Below are 12,413 nucleotides of genomic sequence, written 5' to 3'. Positions count from 1 at the left end.
TGAATGGCTTGCGCTAACTGTTGCTCTGGTCTTCGTCAACAACACGCGCTTGCACCCCCTGCTGGTGAGGTCGACTAACAGCAGATGGAGATTATGCTCGGTAATCTACTGCTTATCCTGCAGCTCCTGGATGTCAACGTTGAATTTACTGTCGAATTTGAACCACTGAATTTGTGGAAGCGAATTTGCAAAGCGAAATAAAATGGACCGAAAACCGCCTGTTGAATATTATAGGTTGTATTTTTAATCAGTTTGAATATTTGGGAAATGAAATATGAAAGGTGAATATGGATTATTGAAATTTTACTAATGAAAATGTGTTTGAAATGATTTGATTTGAAATATTCACAGCTTAAATATTCAACCATGCTAAATTTCAGCCTATAAAAATACAAGCCCTAAAAATACAATGCATTAAAATACAAGCAGGGTTAATGCAATGCATATTTTTTTCAAGTAGTACAATTCAACAGGCTTTTTGTTTCAAAAACATTTGAGATTATTTTACTTCCATACGAATGAACTCTCGGCCAATGAGAGTCTGACATGCTCTCATTGCGTCAGAGCCCGCCGAAACGGGCGTGGTCAGAGAGTATAATATTGGCGTCCTAAACTCTGGTTTTCATAGAATGAAGCGAGAACGCTAGTAGCACAAGCACGGCCAGGAACGCAATACTCGTTCCCTCATCTAGAGAGAACCGAGGTTACGTTAGGTAACCGATTCGTTCTCTTACGAGAGGTTCTCTCGCATTGCGTAAGCTAGCTTACGCTACGGGAACACCTGGTCAACGCTGTGCGTGCTAAGCATCCACTATGAGTCCCAGGGGAGACCCCAGGGAACCCTTATGAGTGGGAATAAATAAATGAAGAGTTCAGATGCAAAAGCCTCTAAACGCCACCTCCGTCAAAAATGAGATAATGACATTGAGTGAAAGCTATCTGAACACAGTACACGTTCAACAAATATATTTGCTTCAAATCCTCGAAATCTCAGCCTCAGCCCATTCAGAAACTTCAGTTTGTCGGCAAAAGCCTCTAGACGCCACTTCCCTTTGGCAGCAAAAGCCACTACATCCCGAGAACCAATCAGAAGGCGCGAGCCGCGCGAATCAGTACAGGCTGTTTCAATAGAGCGGTGCGCTGAGGAGACGGATTTTTTGAGACGGCTGAGGAGATTGTTTTGTTTTTGGATTCAGATTTTTTACATTTTTAAGATGGAGTACGATGAAATGGAGGAGCCTGTCCTACTGACATCAAAAGGCAGAAGAGAACGTCGTTTATCTACCTCAAAACTCTTCCCGTTAATTTACAAGGCAAAAGAAAATCGGTAACTTTACAGTGAAAATAGCTTGGTCGCAAGTGTAGCATGCACTCATAACAGTTCTTGGTGCAGTGCTGTAACTTTGAAGGAATTTGATTTATTATACTTGAGATATACATTATAATATTACTTTACATTATTTAAGTCTTATAAGCTTCTTATACAAAATGCACAGATATTGATGTTTAAGAATGTTGCTCTGTTCTACTTGATTATACAAACTAAAACTATTAAACTATTTTAATCGCCAATTCTTTTTGCCAATGTGGTTGTACTGTGTGAATCGGGGGGGGGGGGGGGGGGGGGGGGGGGCTTTTGTCTTTATTCAGACAGGGCAGATAGGTGACTGCAGAGAAATGGGGTGGGATTTGCAAATAATCGCAGATCTCATTCAGCCCCCCTGTAAAGAGGTGTGTCTACTGTTTAGTTTTGAAATGAATGTGCTCTAATCTTTTTCAGTGTTTCTAGTTAAATTTTTATTGATTTTTCAGCTATTTACTATGTCTTGTCCCAAAGAGGTGGATTTAGAGGTTTTTGCGAAAAAAGCACAAGTGGATTTAGCTGTTTTTGACGCAAAAGAAAATCGAATTTGTTAAAAATCACTGAATTGACTCAAGTGACATTTTTGAAAAAAAGTTATTTTATTCAATGACTAATAACCTTATCAGTACCTTTAAAATGAAACTACTGGACGTGAACATAGGAGCCTGATAAAAAATGCTCATTTAAAGAAAATAAGTCTGACGGATTTAGAGGGTTTTGCATCTGAACTCTTAGAAATAATAAATATGTACATGTGACAAAGGCCAGCAGAGCGGGCCGGAGATTGTGTAGTACATAAGCACATGATAGAGAGGGACAGAGCGAAACCGGTCTGTGTGAATAACTCCCTATAGTGCAGCTCAACCAGAAGAGCTGTAACATACTAGACTGCTAGTAGTTTAGCCTGCAAGGCGGGAACTTCCAGATTGTAAAATCTGACAAAGGTGGAGGGGGAAGCCCATCCCGCTGCCACACAAATGTCATGAATGGAAATTCCGCTGGACCATGCCCACGATGAGGCCATGCCTCTAGTGGAATGAGCCCTGATGCCCAGAGGGCATGGCAGGTCTTTTGATGCGTATGCGGCTGCAATGGCATCAACTATCCATCTGGAAAGAGTCTGTTTCGAGGCAGTCAACCCTTTGGTGCGCCCACCGATTGAAAAAAAAACTGCTCGGATCGTCTGACCGGAGCAGTGCGAGTAATGTATAATCTCAGGGCCCTGACCGGACACAGGAGATTAGAGTCAGATTCGCTATCGGATGCAGGCAGAGCCGATAGGGAAATAACTTGTGCCCTGAACGGGGTACCAATCGCTTTTGGGACATAACCATGTCTAGGTTTGAGAACGACTAAGGAGTCATTGGGCCCAAACTCGAGACAGGAAGCGCTAATGGGCAGCGCGTGAAGGTCTCCCACACGTTTTACTGACGCAAGCAGAAAAACGGTTTTGAGCGAAAGGTTTTTGAGGTCCACGGTGTTTAGCGGTTCAAATGGGGGGGCTTTCATAGCTTCGAGAACTATGGAAAGGTCCCAAATCGGCACCGAAGGGGGGCGTGGGGGGTTCATCCTTCTAGCTCCCCTGAGGAAGCGGATGACCAAGCCATCTTTGCCCAGTGACTGGCCGCGCAGGGGTTCAACGAACGCTGCGACGGCTGCCACATACACCTTGAGAGTGGACGGGGACCTGCCCTTGTCCAGCATCTCTTGGAGAAAAACTAGCAAGGAAGGAACCTCGCATGACCGTGGGTCCAAATTTCTGTCGGTGCACCATTTAGAGAACACAGACCATTTAGACGCATAGAGCCTTCTAGTAGAAGCCACTCTAGCCTGCATGATCGTGTTTAACACTCCTTCTGGCAAAGCAACGGGTAGTTGTTGATCACCCACGCATGTAGCGCCCAGCGCTCTGGGTGGGGATGCCAGATCGTGCCGCGAGGGAGGGAATGGGGTTCCTGGACAGACTGTCTGGACCGTCGTTCAGATGACCCGGCACGTGCGTCGCTCTGAGCGAGAGCAGGTGACACTGAGACCAAACTAAGATGCGTTCTGTCAGCCGGAAGAGATTCCTGGATCTGACTCCGCCCTGACGGTTTAGATAGGAGACCACGGCTATATTGTCCTAACGGATCAGCACGTGGTGACTGTGAATGCGCGGAAGAAAGCGCGTGAGCGCGTTCTCGACCGCCAGCATTTCCAAACAGTTTATGTGGAGGAGGCTCTCCTGAGCTGACCAGGGGCCGAAGGGCGGTGAGCCCTCGCAGACCGCACCCCAACCCGTGTTGGATGCGTCTGTCGAGATGACTTTTCGGCGAGAAAAGGTCCCCATGGAAACGCCCCGCTGAAACCATTCTGCCACAGTCCATGGCTGCAGAGCTGTGATACAGGTCTGCGTTACTTTTATCAGCTGGCGGCCCGTGGTCCACGCACGGTGAGACACACGGCTCTTCAACCAGAGCTGAAGCGGGCGCATGCGCAGTAACCCCAGCTGGAGCACCGCGGAGGCTGAGGCCATGTAACCCAACGCCTTCTGAAAAGTTTTCAGAGGTGTGAGTCTGTTCATCTGAAAAGACGCTGAACACGGCGCGCGCGCTGTGTTGACAGACGAGCCGTCATCGTGACCGAGTCTAGCTCTATACCCAAGAAGGCGATAGTCTGACTGGGTTGTAGTGCGCTCTTTGTCCAGTTCACAGAGAGGCCCAAAGCTTTCAGATGGTCGAGGAGAACTGTACGATGAGACAGTAGCTCTCTCTGTGATTGTGCCAAAATCAGCCAGTCGTCCAAATAGTTCAGTATTCGCAGCCCCTAACTCCGCAGGGGGGCGAGCGCCGCATCTATGTACTTCGTGAATGTGCGGGGTGCTAGGGATAGGCCGAACGGAAGGACGGTGTATTGATAAACCTGGCCTTCGAAGGCGAAACGTAAGAATGGCCTGTGAAGGGGATTTATCTGAATCTGAAAGTAAGCATCTTTCAGATCTAGTGAAATGAACCAGCCCCCCTAGCGCACATGCGCGAGGAGTTTTCTGATAGTGAGCATTTTGAACGGTCTCTTCATGAGAACTTTGTTCAGAAATCTGAGGTCTAAGATTGGTCTGAGGCCGCCCTCTTTCTTTGGAACCAGAAAATAACGGCCGTAAAACCCTGACTCGCTCATAGATAGAGGAACTCTCTCTATAGCCCCTTTGCACAATAGTTTTGCTATCTCTGAACGGAGCAGTGTCACTGCTTCTGGGTACACAATAGTTTCTAACCGCGCTCGGAAACGTGGAGGGCGGCAGTGAAACTGTAAGCGATAGCCTAGCCTTATTGTGTTTAGCACCCACTGGGAAATTCCCGGAATAGCTTCCCACGCTTTGAAGCGTAACGCTAAGGGGTGAATGGCGACATGGTCCCCGTTGCTGCACATAGCGGGCTGCGCGGGCGCGCTCATAGTGTTTATAACAGCGGGACTTACACTCAGAGAGGAGTTTAAGGGCCGTGTAACAGAGTGAGCAGAGGTGGGACGCGCACACGGGCTCGTGGGCGCGCTTATGCACTCTGAAACTCGAGCGGGTTGGAACCATTTTATGAGAGTGGGCTCTGTGAGAAACACGGGAACTGAAATGCTTTTGTGTATGAGTGAACACAGTGTTGTGGGCACATTTTCTACACAGGAGGCTTTTGTGCTCTTTTTGAGATTTCTCTGGGTCGCCGTGAGAACGGCGTTTGTGCTCATGCAAGCGGGAAAGGGGACCGGCTTGGTAATGGCGGGGTACACTGCTGTAGTAGCCGCGTGAGCGGGGACTAACAGAGGGCGAAACTTTGACGGCGGTCTGGCCGCGGCGGGAGAGCGCTGTCTTTTCCTCAGCTGTGCTAGGCAGACTTCGAGTGATCAGGTTTCAGCGTGATCCTAGGCCGAGGCCCCCGAGGAGGCGGCGGTCTGTGGCGACTGTCAGAGCGAGAACGAGGGCGGCCGCCCTGGCGTCGCTGAGAAGTCTGACTGTGCTGAGCTGGGAGTGGGGCTCGTGCAGGAGGCTGGTCACGTGAGCGGCCTGCAGAGGAGCTAGCGCGACGAGGCAGAAAGAGATTCATGGCCTGGGAGGCTTTCTGCACTTCGGAGAAACGGTCAACGATACCCGTGACAGCAGATCCGAAGAGGCCGGATGGAGAGAGCGGGGCGTTGAGAAAGGCGGCGCGCTCAGAATCTCTCATGTCGCCGAGTGTGAGCCACAAATGTCTTTCAGACACACACATGCATTTCCCCAGGGCTTGAGCAGCAGATTTTGTAACGCGAAGGGCAATGTCCGTGGCGCTCCTCAAATCCGCGACTGAGGGGGGATTTTTTCCGCTCTCGTCCCATTCACGAAGTAAATCACCCTGTAGTATCTGAAGGACGGACATGGAGTGAAGTGCAGACGCTGCTTGGCCAGCGGCTGAGTAAGCACGGGCGTGAAAGCTTGAAGTCGCTCTGCAGGCTTTAGAGGGAAGCACAGGGGATGAGCGCCATCTCGTGGAAGGCGGGCATAAATGTGTGGCGACTAGGTCCTCTACAGGGGGAATGGAGCCCTTTTCTGCGGCTCCGTCCACAATGCGAAGCGGGGCGAAAGAGTCAGAGCGAGTTCTAGCAGAGAGCGGGGCATTCCAGGACTTTGTGAGTTCCGCGTGCAATTCAGGCAGGAAGGGCGCGGCCCGTTTAGTGACGGGAGTCGAGCGCTGGCGGAAGTAGCTGCCGTCCATACGGTTGATGGTCTGCTCGGGGGGAGGGGACCAATCGAGCCCGAGGCGTTCGACGGCCTGTGAGAGGAGGCGCACTAATTCCTCCTCGATTCCAGCGCGGGTCCCAGAGGATTCTCGGGCCGAGGAGGCGTGAGAACCGGACCATTCCTCACTGTCTGAAGCGAGAAGCGAACAGGTTTCCTTGATGTCCGCGGCGTCATCGGAGGCGACAGAGCGGCCACTCGGCGGCAACTGTATGTCCGGAAGCGGCGGAGAGGGAGAGCGGGAGGCGACAGGCTCCGGCAGGATGAACGCTTCTAGCTGGGGTTCCGGCGGCCTCTGAGAGCGGCGTTTCCTCTGACTTCGCCGCGGAAGCAACTTTAGTGGGCTGAAGTCGAGGCCGCAGGGTCGACAACGGCATGTCCTCGCAGAGATCGCAGCCGCCATCGGCGAGGGCGAGCTCGGCGTGCTCCAATCCGAGGCAGAGAGCACAGATGACGTGGCGGTCTCCAGTCTCGAGGGGAGCGCGGCAAGAACCGCAGGAGGATTTACGAGACATCTTTAAAAAGACGCTCGGCTCTTTTAGATACAAATAAATACAGGAAGCTTTTTGTAAAAAGGATACAAATCCGTCGGATGGCGCTAGCTCGCAGGACGGCTGAAGGTGGCGAAGACGGGCGGCTTCCTTCCGTCTCCCAGATGCTCGCTAGAGTTGCCTTTTCGACGACGGCGGCTTCTCTCAGGATCAGCAGATGCGTGTAGCCTCGCTGAAGAGATGAATATCAGAGTTTACAGCCTAGGACGCCAATATTATACTCTCTGACCACGCCCGTTTCGGCGGGCTCTGACGCAATGAGAGCATGTCAGACTCTCATTGGCCGAGAGTTCATTCGCGTCTCCTCATAGGCTTAAGCAGTTCTCTGTGAGCTAACCAATGAGCTGCTAGCTAGCCCGCTCATGGTCTGCTGCAGCTGAACTGCGTTGACAATGGATACAAAATTATAGGATAATTTTTTGGCTTCAATTTCTCAGAAAAGATTAATCTTTCCCGTAGCGTAAGCTAGCTTACGCAATACGAGAGAACCTCTCGTAAGATAACTAAATCTATTGCAACTGTTTGTTTGTTTTTATACTGGGGAAATGTAATCTTGTAACATGCACCACTTTAACCTACAGCCCACAGATGTAACACTTACCCTGGAACTTAATAGAACAAGAGGGTAACAAGAACCACTGACCCTGTAACTACATGGAACAAGAGTATCCCAGTATTTAAAAAAAAAACTTGCAATAGTTTTAGTTTTACTTGCCTTGAAACAAACTAAAAAGCCCAAACTAAAACAGCTGTACTTTTGCTATTAAAACATTACTGTATGAATGCACTGATATGCACCCCATAATTTTAAAACATGTATTCATACACTATTATTACAAAAAGTTACACAGTGTATGTTCTCGCTAAATTGCTCCCATATAAGATTGCTGCCAATTATTTTAGTAGAATAAGTACCCCTAAGTTCTAAAATACTTACAGTAGGCTATAAATAATTTGTTGATTTTCCTGGTTGTTAGGCTACTCCTTTATTCCTCAAACTTTACATATTGTTCCCTTAAACCTACAAGTACATACTTTAGTTTACACTATAATTACCGAAAGGTACGCTGTAAAATTGTTTTACTTATGCAGTACTTTGTGGGCTGTAATCTAAAGCGTTACCAATGTTTCTTTTAATGGGGTTAAGCGCAGTGTGAAAAGCCCTTTTTTCTTTTTTTTACAGGATATGAGAAATGCATCAGTGTTTCCGCTACATTCATTCTGTGGTGGCGGGCCGCCACACCAAAAATCCACCCGCCACGGTTGCAGCTTCTCAGTGACGTCCGATATTGTGTGCACTATTCTGTGTTATAGTTAAGCCCCACTAAATTCATAAAACATTGTAAAGCACCATAAGGTTTTTGTGCACTATTCCAAGCTTTCTGGAACCATTTAATAGCAGTGCAGTATTTGATTTTTAGCGGCATCTAGTGGTGAGGTTACGAATTGCAACCAACAAAAGTTACGGTGGCCGACAGGAAAATATGTCATCGTCTGAGACAGCAGAGAGTAGCCAGTTCAGCAATAAGGTTTCTTTACAAGGATAAATGAAGAAATTATGTTTACTTAAAGCTGCAGTCGGCAAGTCTGGCAGATTGAGTGGACTTAGGCAAAATTTAGAATGTTTACAACTCTCATGTCCCTCCCCCACTATCAACGAATACCCTCCCACCGAGTTTGTGCTCGTCCGTGCGTGTGCAACAGATTTTCTGTGAACGCGCCCGTCTCATCAGCATCCATCAACACCATGGAGTATTTGGAGCTATCGTTAGTCAGATAGCACATATAATAACAGTAGCTTTACGACTGTTCTTAGTCTCGTAAGAAAGATAGTTTAATTGATTCTTCCAAAAAGCCGAACTTTATCCCTTCATTTGGACATGTTTATCCACCTAACGTTACGTTCACACGGATTTCATTGCAAACAAAGCTAACGAACCTGCCCAACAAGTGCTAAACGTTAGCTATCCATACCAACACATTTGGGCAAACATACTTAGATTACTAACATAACACTAAGAAATAAAGTAACTGGTTGATAAAGCACAATTACCTGTCGAGAAGAAATGTTGCAAGCTCTGCATCCAGCTTGAACCCAATTAAATCATGTAAATCTCTCCACCTTTCAAATGCCGATCCGATGTTGATCCTGTTTTATTTACGGGCACGGTCGCTTTCTTTCTTTACTTCTTTCTTTTCAGCAGGTGTTCTCTTTTCCTGTGTTGTTTTTGACCTCCTAGCTCTTGGGGCCAGTTGTTCAAAACATTTCATCTGGATCAAAATGATCCGGATTTGGAAATCCCATTTTTTCCTATCCAGGATCAGGTAATCCGTTTTACCTTTATGCCGGTTTTTCAAAGCAACATTGGACTGGATCACCCTGATCCAGATACACAGTTTTCAAGATTACCAAATCCGGATTACCAGTGCTCTAAATGGGACAACATATCACAATGTGGGCTACCAGCTATGTAAAGAACAGGTAGAAGAGCCAACATAAGGGTCACTGTAAGTGTTTCTTATTTTGAGACAAAACACAAAAATAACATAAACATCCACTTCTAATCATAATTTATTTTATGACCCACATCTGAACCACAACAAAATAAACAACAAACATACATTAACAAATACATTGTGGACATTTTGAAAACGTCTTAAAAAAATGAAATGGCTAAATATCCAATAGTTAAAGCTGCCGTCGGCAACATTTTTTTGATCATATTCAGTGAAATCGACACTATAATCTGACAGAACAACATAAATAAAGTGGTTTTAGAAAAAACCCCGAGCTTCTAACTCCACCTGGAGCTTGTTATTTGTTTTGCAAAAATCCACAGCTCCCGGTTCATCATGTCCAATCAGCGCAGGGGGGTGTGAGATCTGACTGTCAATCACAGATCGGGCACACGCCACCCCTCGCGCACGTTACAATCATATGCACACGCCTGAAGTTCGCGGAAGTTCGCGCAGTAACGAAGAGTGATGGCGGAAAATCAAGTAAGCTCATTTAGAGTATAAATGACGTTAGCAATTGCAATCTATCGGTACATTAGCCAGGACAGCATACCTCCAAATACTCCATGGTGTTGATGGATGCTGATGAGACGGGCGCGTTCCAGGGCTCTCAAGGTTTGAAGACAGGTAAGAGTGACACCCAGCCGACGGGGGGTTGGATACATTTTTGTCATTGGTTGTTGCGTTAAATCTTACCCAGATACAATAGTGCTATTTTCTGATTGGCTATTGTGTAGCTCGACGAACAACACCAGAGGAAACGCGCTTGATTCATGCCGGTTCCACAGTGAGAGCGGCGCGGCCAGAGTTTTGGGCGCTGCGGCATATTAAATATATTACAAATAGTTTTTCAGCGTGAGAAATACAATGTGTGGCGGGAGAGCGTGACAAAAGACCGAAATTAGTGACTGTCACGCTCAATGCGTGACACTTGAGAGCCCTGGCGTTCACTGAAAATCTGGTGCACACGCACTGACGAGCATGAACTGGGTGGGAGGGTATCCGTTGATAGTGGGGGAGGGGCATGAGAGTTGTAAACATTCAAAATTTTCCTAAATCCACTCAATCTGCCAGACTTGCCGACTGGAGCTTTAACGAAATAAAGAATGTTCAGGGTTCTTCTTCATCTGAGGAGGAGAGACCAGCATTTCCAAGCCCGCTTTTAGGAGGTGGATCTGAAGTTTCGCTTTGGTTTGCTGTAGTTTGGTCAGCTTGATTTGTTCCTCTACCAGGAGTATCTGTGCTTCTGCTCTTTTAGTTTCTCGTTTAAGAAGTGATTCATAGAAATCATCATTTTATTCGGCAAAGGACGCTTCAAGCCTCTTTTCTGAGCTCCTGTGACTGCTGGCTCTACCAGTGAGGATCCAGGTTGTTCTTCAATAATAAGGCTGAGATCCAGAATGAATGTTTCCTCTGCATTAGGAGGAACTGGCTCACTTTCCTCTACAATTGCAGGCTCACCTACAACACCTTGAATCCCATGCAGAGCTTTAGAGTTCTCACCTCCAATAATGTCCAGAATCACATCTGTGTATTCACCTTTCTTAAAGGATTTGTTGCCTGTTTGGGTGTTTTTTGCTTCAGCAAGGTCCTTCGTTGCTCTGGCCCTCAGATTCTTCCATCTAAATTTCACTTGCTCCAAGGTCCTCTTCTGGCCAGACCCCATTGCATTTACATTCTGGGTGATTTCAACCCAAATGTCTTCCTTCCTTTTGTTAGTCACCATTCCACCTGCAACAGAGCTTCGTACTATTGAGGCATAATGGCACTTAACACCCTCCAGCAGTGCATGGGTTTCTGCAACAGTGATCCTTTTGAGTCCATGGTTTCACTGCTTCAGTTGTAGTGAACATAGTATTTCTAGGCCTTGGGCATGATTGATTTAATTGAACACAAGCCATAGCACGTCAGCCAATTGGTGTGTGGGTATTTGACAGCCATCTTATATTCAGCCTTTCTCAGAGGACTTAGAGAGAGGCACTGACATGGCAGGTATTGTCCATCGCTACCACCGTGTTGGTGGAAGAGGATACCGTCAAAGGGTGTATGTTGAGCGTGCACAACCACTGGAGCAATACACCACTGAAGAACTATATGCTCGCTTTCGCTTTGAGAATGCTGATATTAGGTACATTGCAGACCTTGTCAGGCCAAAACTTCAACGGAGAACCCGAAGGAGTCACAGTCTGTCTGTGGAAGAACAGGTCCTCATTGGTCTGCGCTTTTATGCATCTGGGACTTTCTACCAAGTTGTTGGTGATAATATGGGAGTGGACAAATCAACTGTGAGTGATGTAGTGAAAGCTGTGTCAATTGCATTGGCCAGCCTGGTCAATCAGTTTGTTTCACTTCCAAAGGATGTCCAGATTGCCCAGACCAAGCACAAGTTTTTTCTTTTGGGGAACATGCCCAATACTATTGGGATTATTGACTGCACTCATGTGCATATCCAAGCACCTCATGAGAGGGATTGGGAGTACATCAACCGAAAGGGGAGGCGCAGCATCAACATCCAACTTGTGGGCGATGCTGACCTCATCATCACAAACTGTGTCGTGAAGTGGCCTGGGTCTGTTCATGATGCACGCATCCTGAGAGAGAGTGCTTTATACAGAGAGCTCCAAACCAACCGACCGGATGGCATTATATTAGGAGACAGTGCCTATCCACTCCTGATGACTCCTTTTCTTGCAGCAACCACACCTGCGCAGGCACGCTTCAACACTGCTCATTGCAAAACAAGATGTGCAATTGAGCGTTTAAATGGAGTTCTGAAGAGACGCTTTGCATGCCTTAACTACTTGCGAGTGGAACCACAGGGAGCATGCAACATAATACTTGCGTGTATCATCCTGCACAACATCGCTACCAGGCGCTATGTCCCTCTCTGTGATGATGTTTATGATGCACTTGAGCCTGTTGAAGAACAAGACCAACCTCTGGTGGTCTGTCAGAATCAGGGACTGACTGGACGTACAGTGAGGGATGCAATTGTTAGACATTATTTTTGACAGGCTCATCTCTGATGATTGTTTCTTTGAAATTAATATACGGTGATGAATGACCGAAAAATGAATATATTATGTTCATTATGTTTGTTATTGAAATCTGTTTGGGGGATTATTTCATGGGGACAAGATAATTTGTATTTTATTTTTACTTTACTATACTGAATAGCTTAATTGTTAGCCCATGTCTACTTTATCACTGTTACAACGGTTACACAAGTCAAGTGCAAAAT

General features: G+C 46.9%; 1 protein-coding gene across 1 annotated transcript; it reads left to right on the top strand.

The window, feature by feature from the left end:
- The first annotated feature begins 11,157 nt into the window (after positions 1-11,157).
- LOC130076455 (putative nuclease HARBI1) lies at positions 11,158-12,183 on the top strand. Its single transcript, XM_056241534.1, has one exon. It carries the CDS (start codon positions 11,158-11,160, stop codon positions 12,181-12,183), a length of 1,026 nt encoding a protein of 341 aa, XP_056097509.1.
- The last annotated feature ends 230 nt before the right edge of the window (positions 12,184-12,413 follow it).

Source organism: Rhinichthys klamathensis, unplaced genomic scaffold (genome assembly GCF_029890125.1).
Source record: "Rhinichthys klamathensis goyatoka isolate OS25496 unplaced genomic scaffold, OSU_Roscu_1.1 h1tg000653l_1, whole genome shotgun sequence".
Classification (NCBI taxonomy): domain Eukaryota; kingdom Metazoa; phylum Chordata; class Actinopteri; order Cypriniformes; family Leuciscidae; genus Rhinichthys; species Rhinichthys klamathensis.
This window is presented reverse-complemented; position numbering and strand designations above follow the sequence as displayed.

What these genes read in the sequence shown, in the direction of transcription:
- LOC130076455 (XM_056241534.1), top strand. Translation starts at nt 11,158, where the DNA reads ATGGCAGGTATTGTCCATCGCTACCACCGTGTTGGTGGAAGAGGATAC.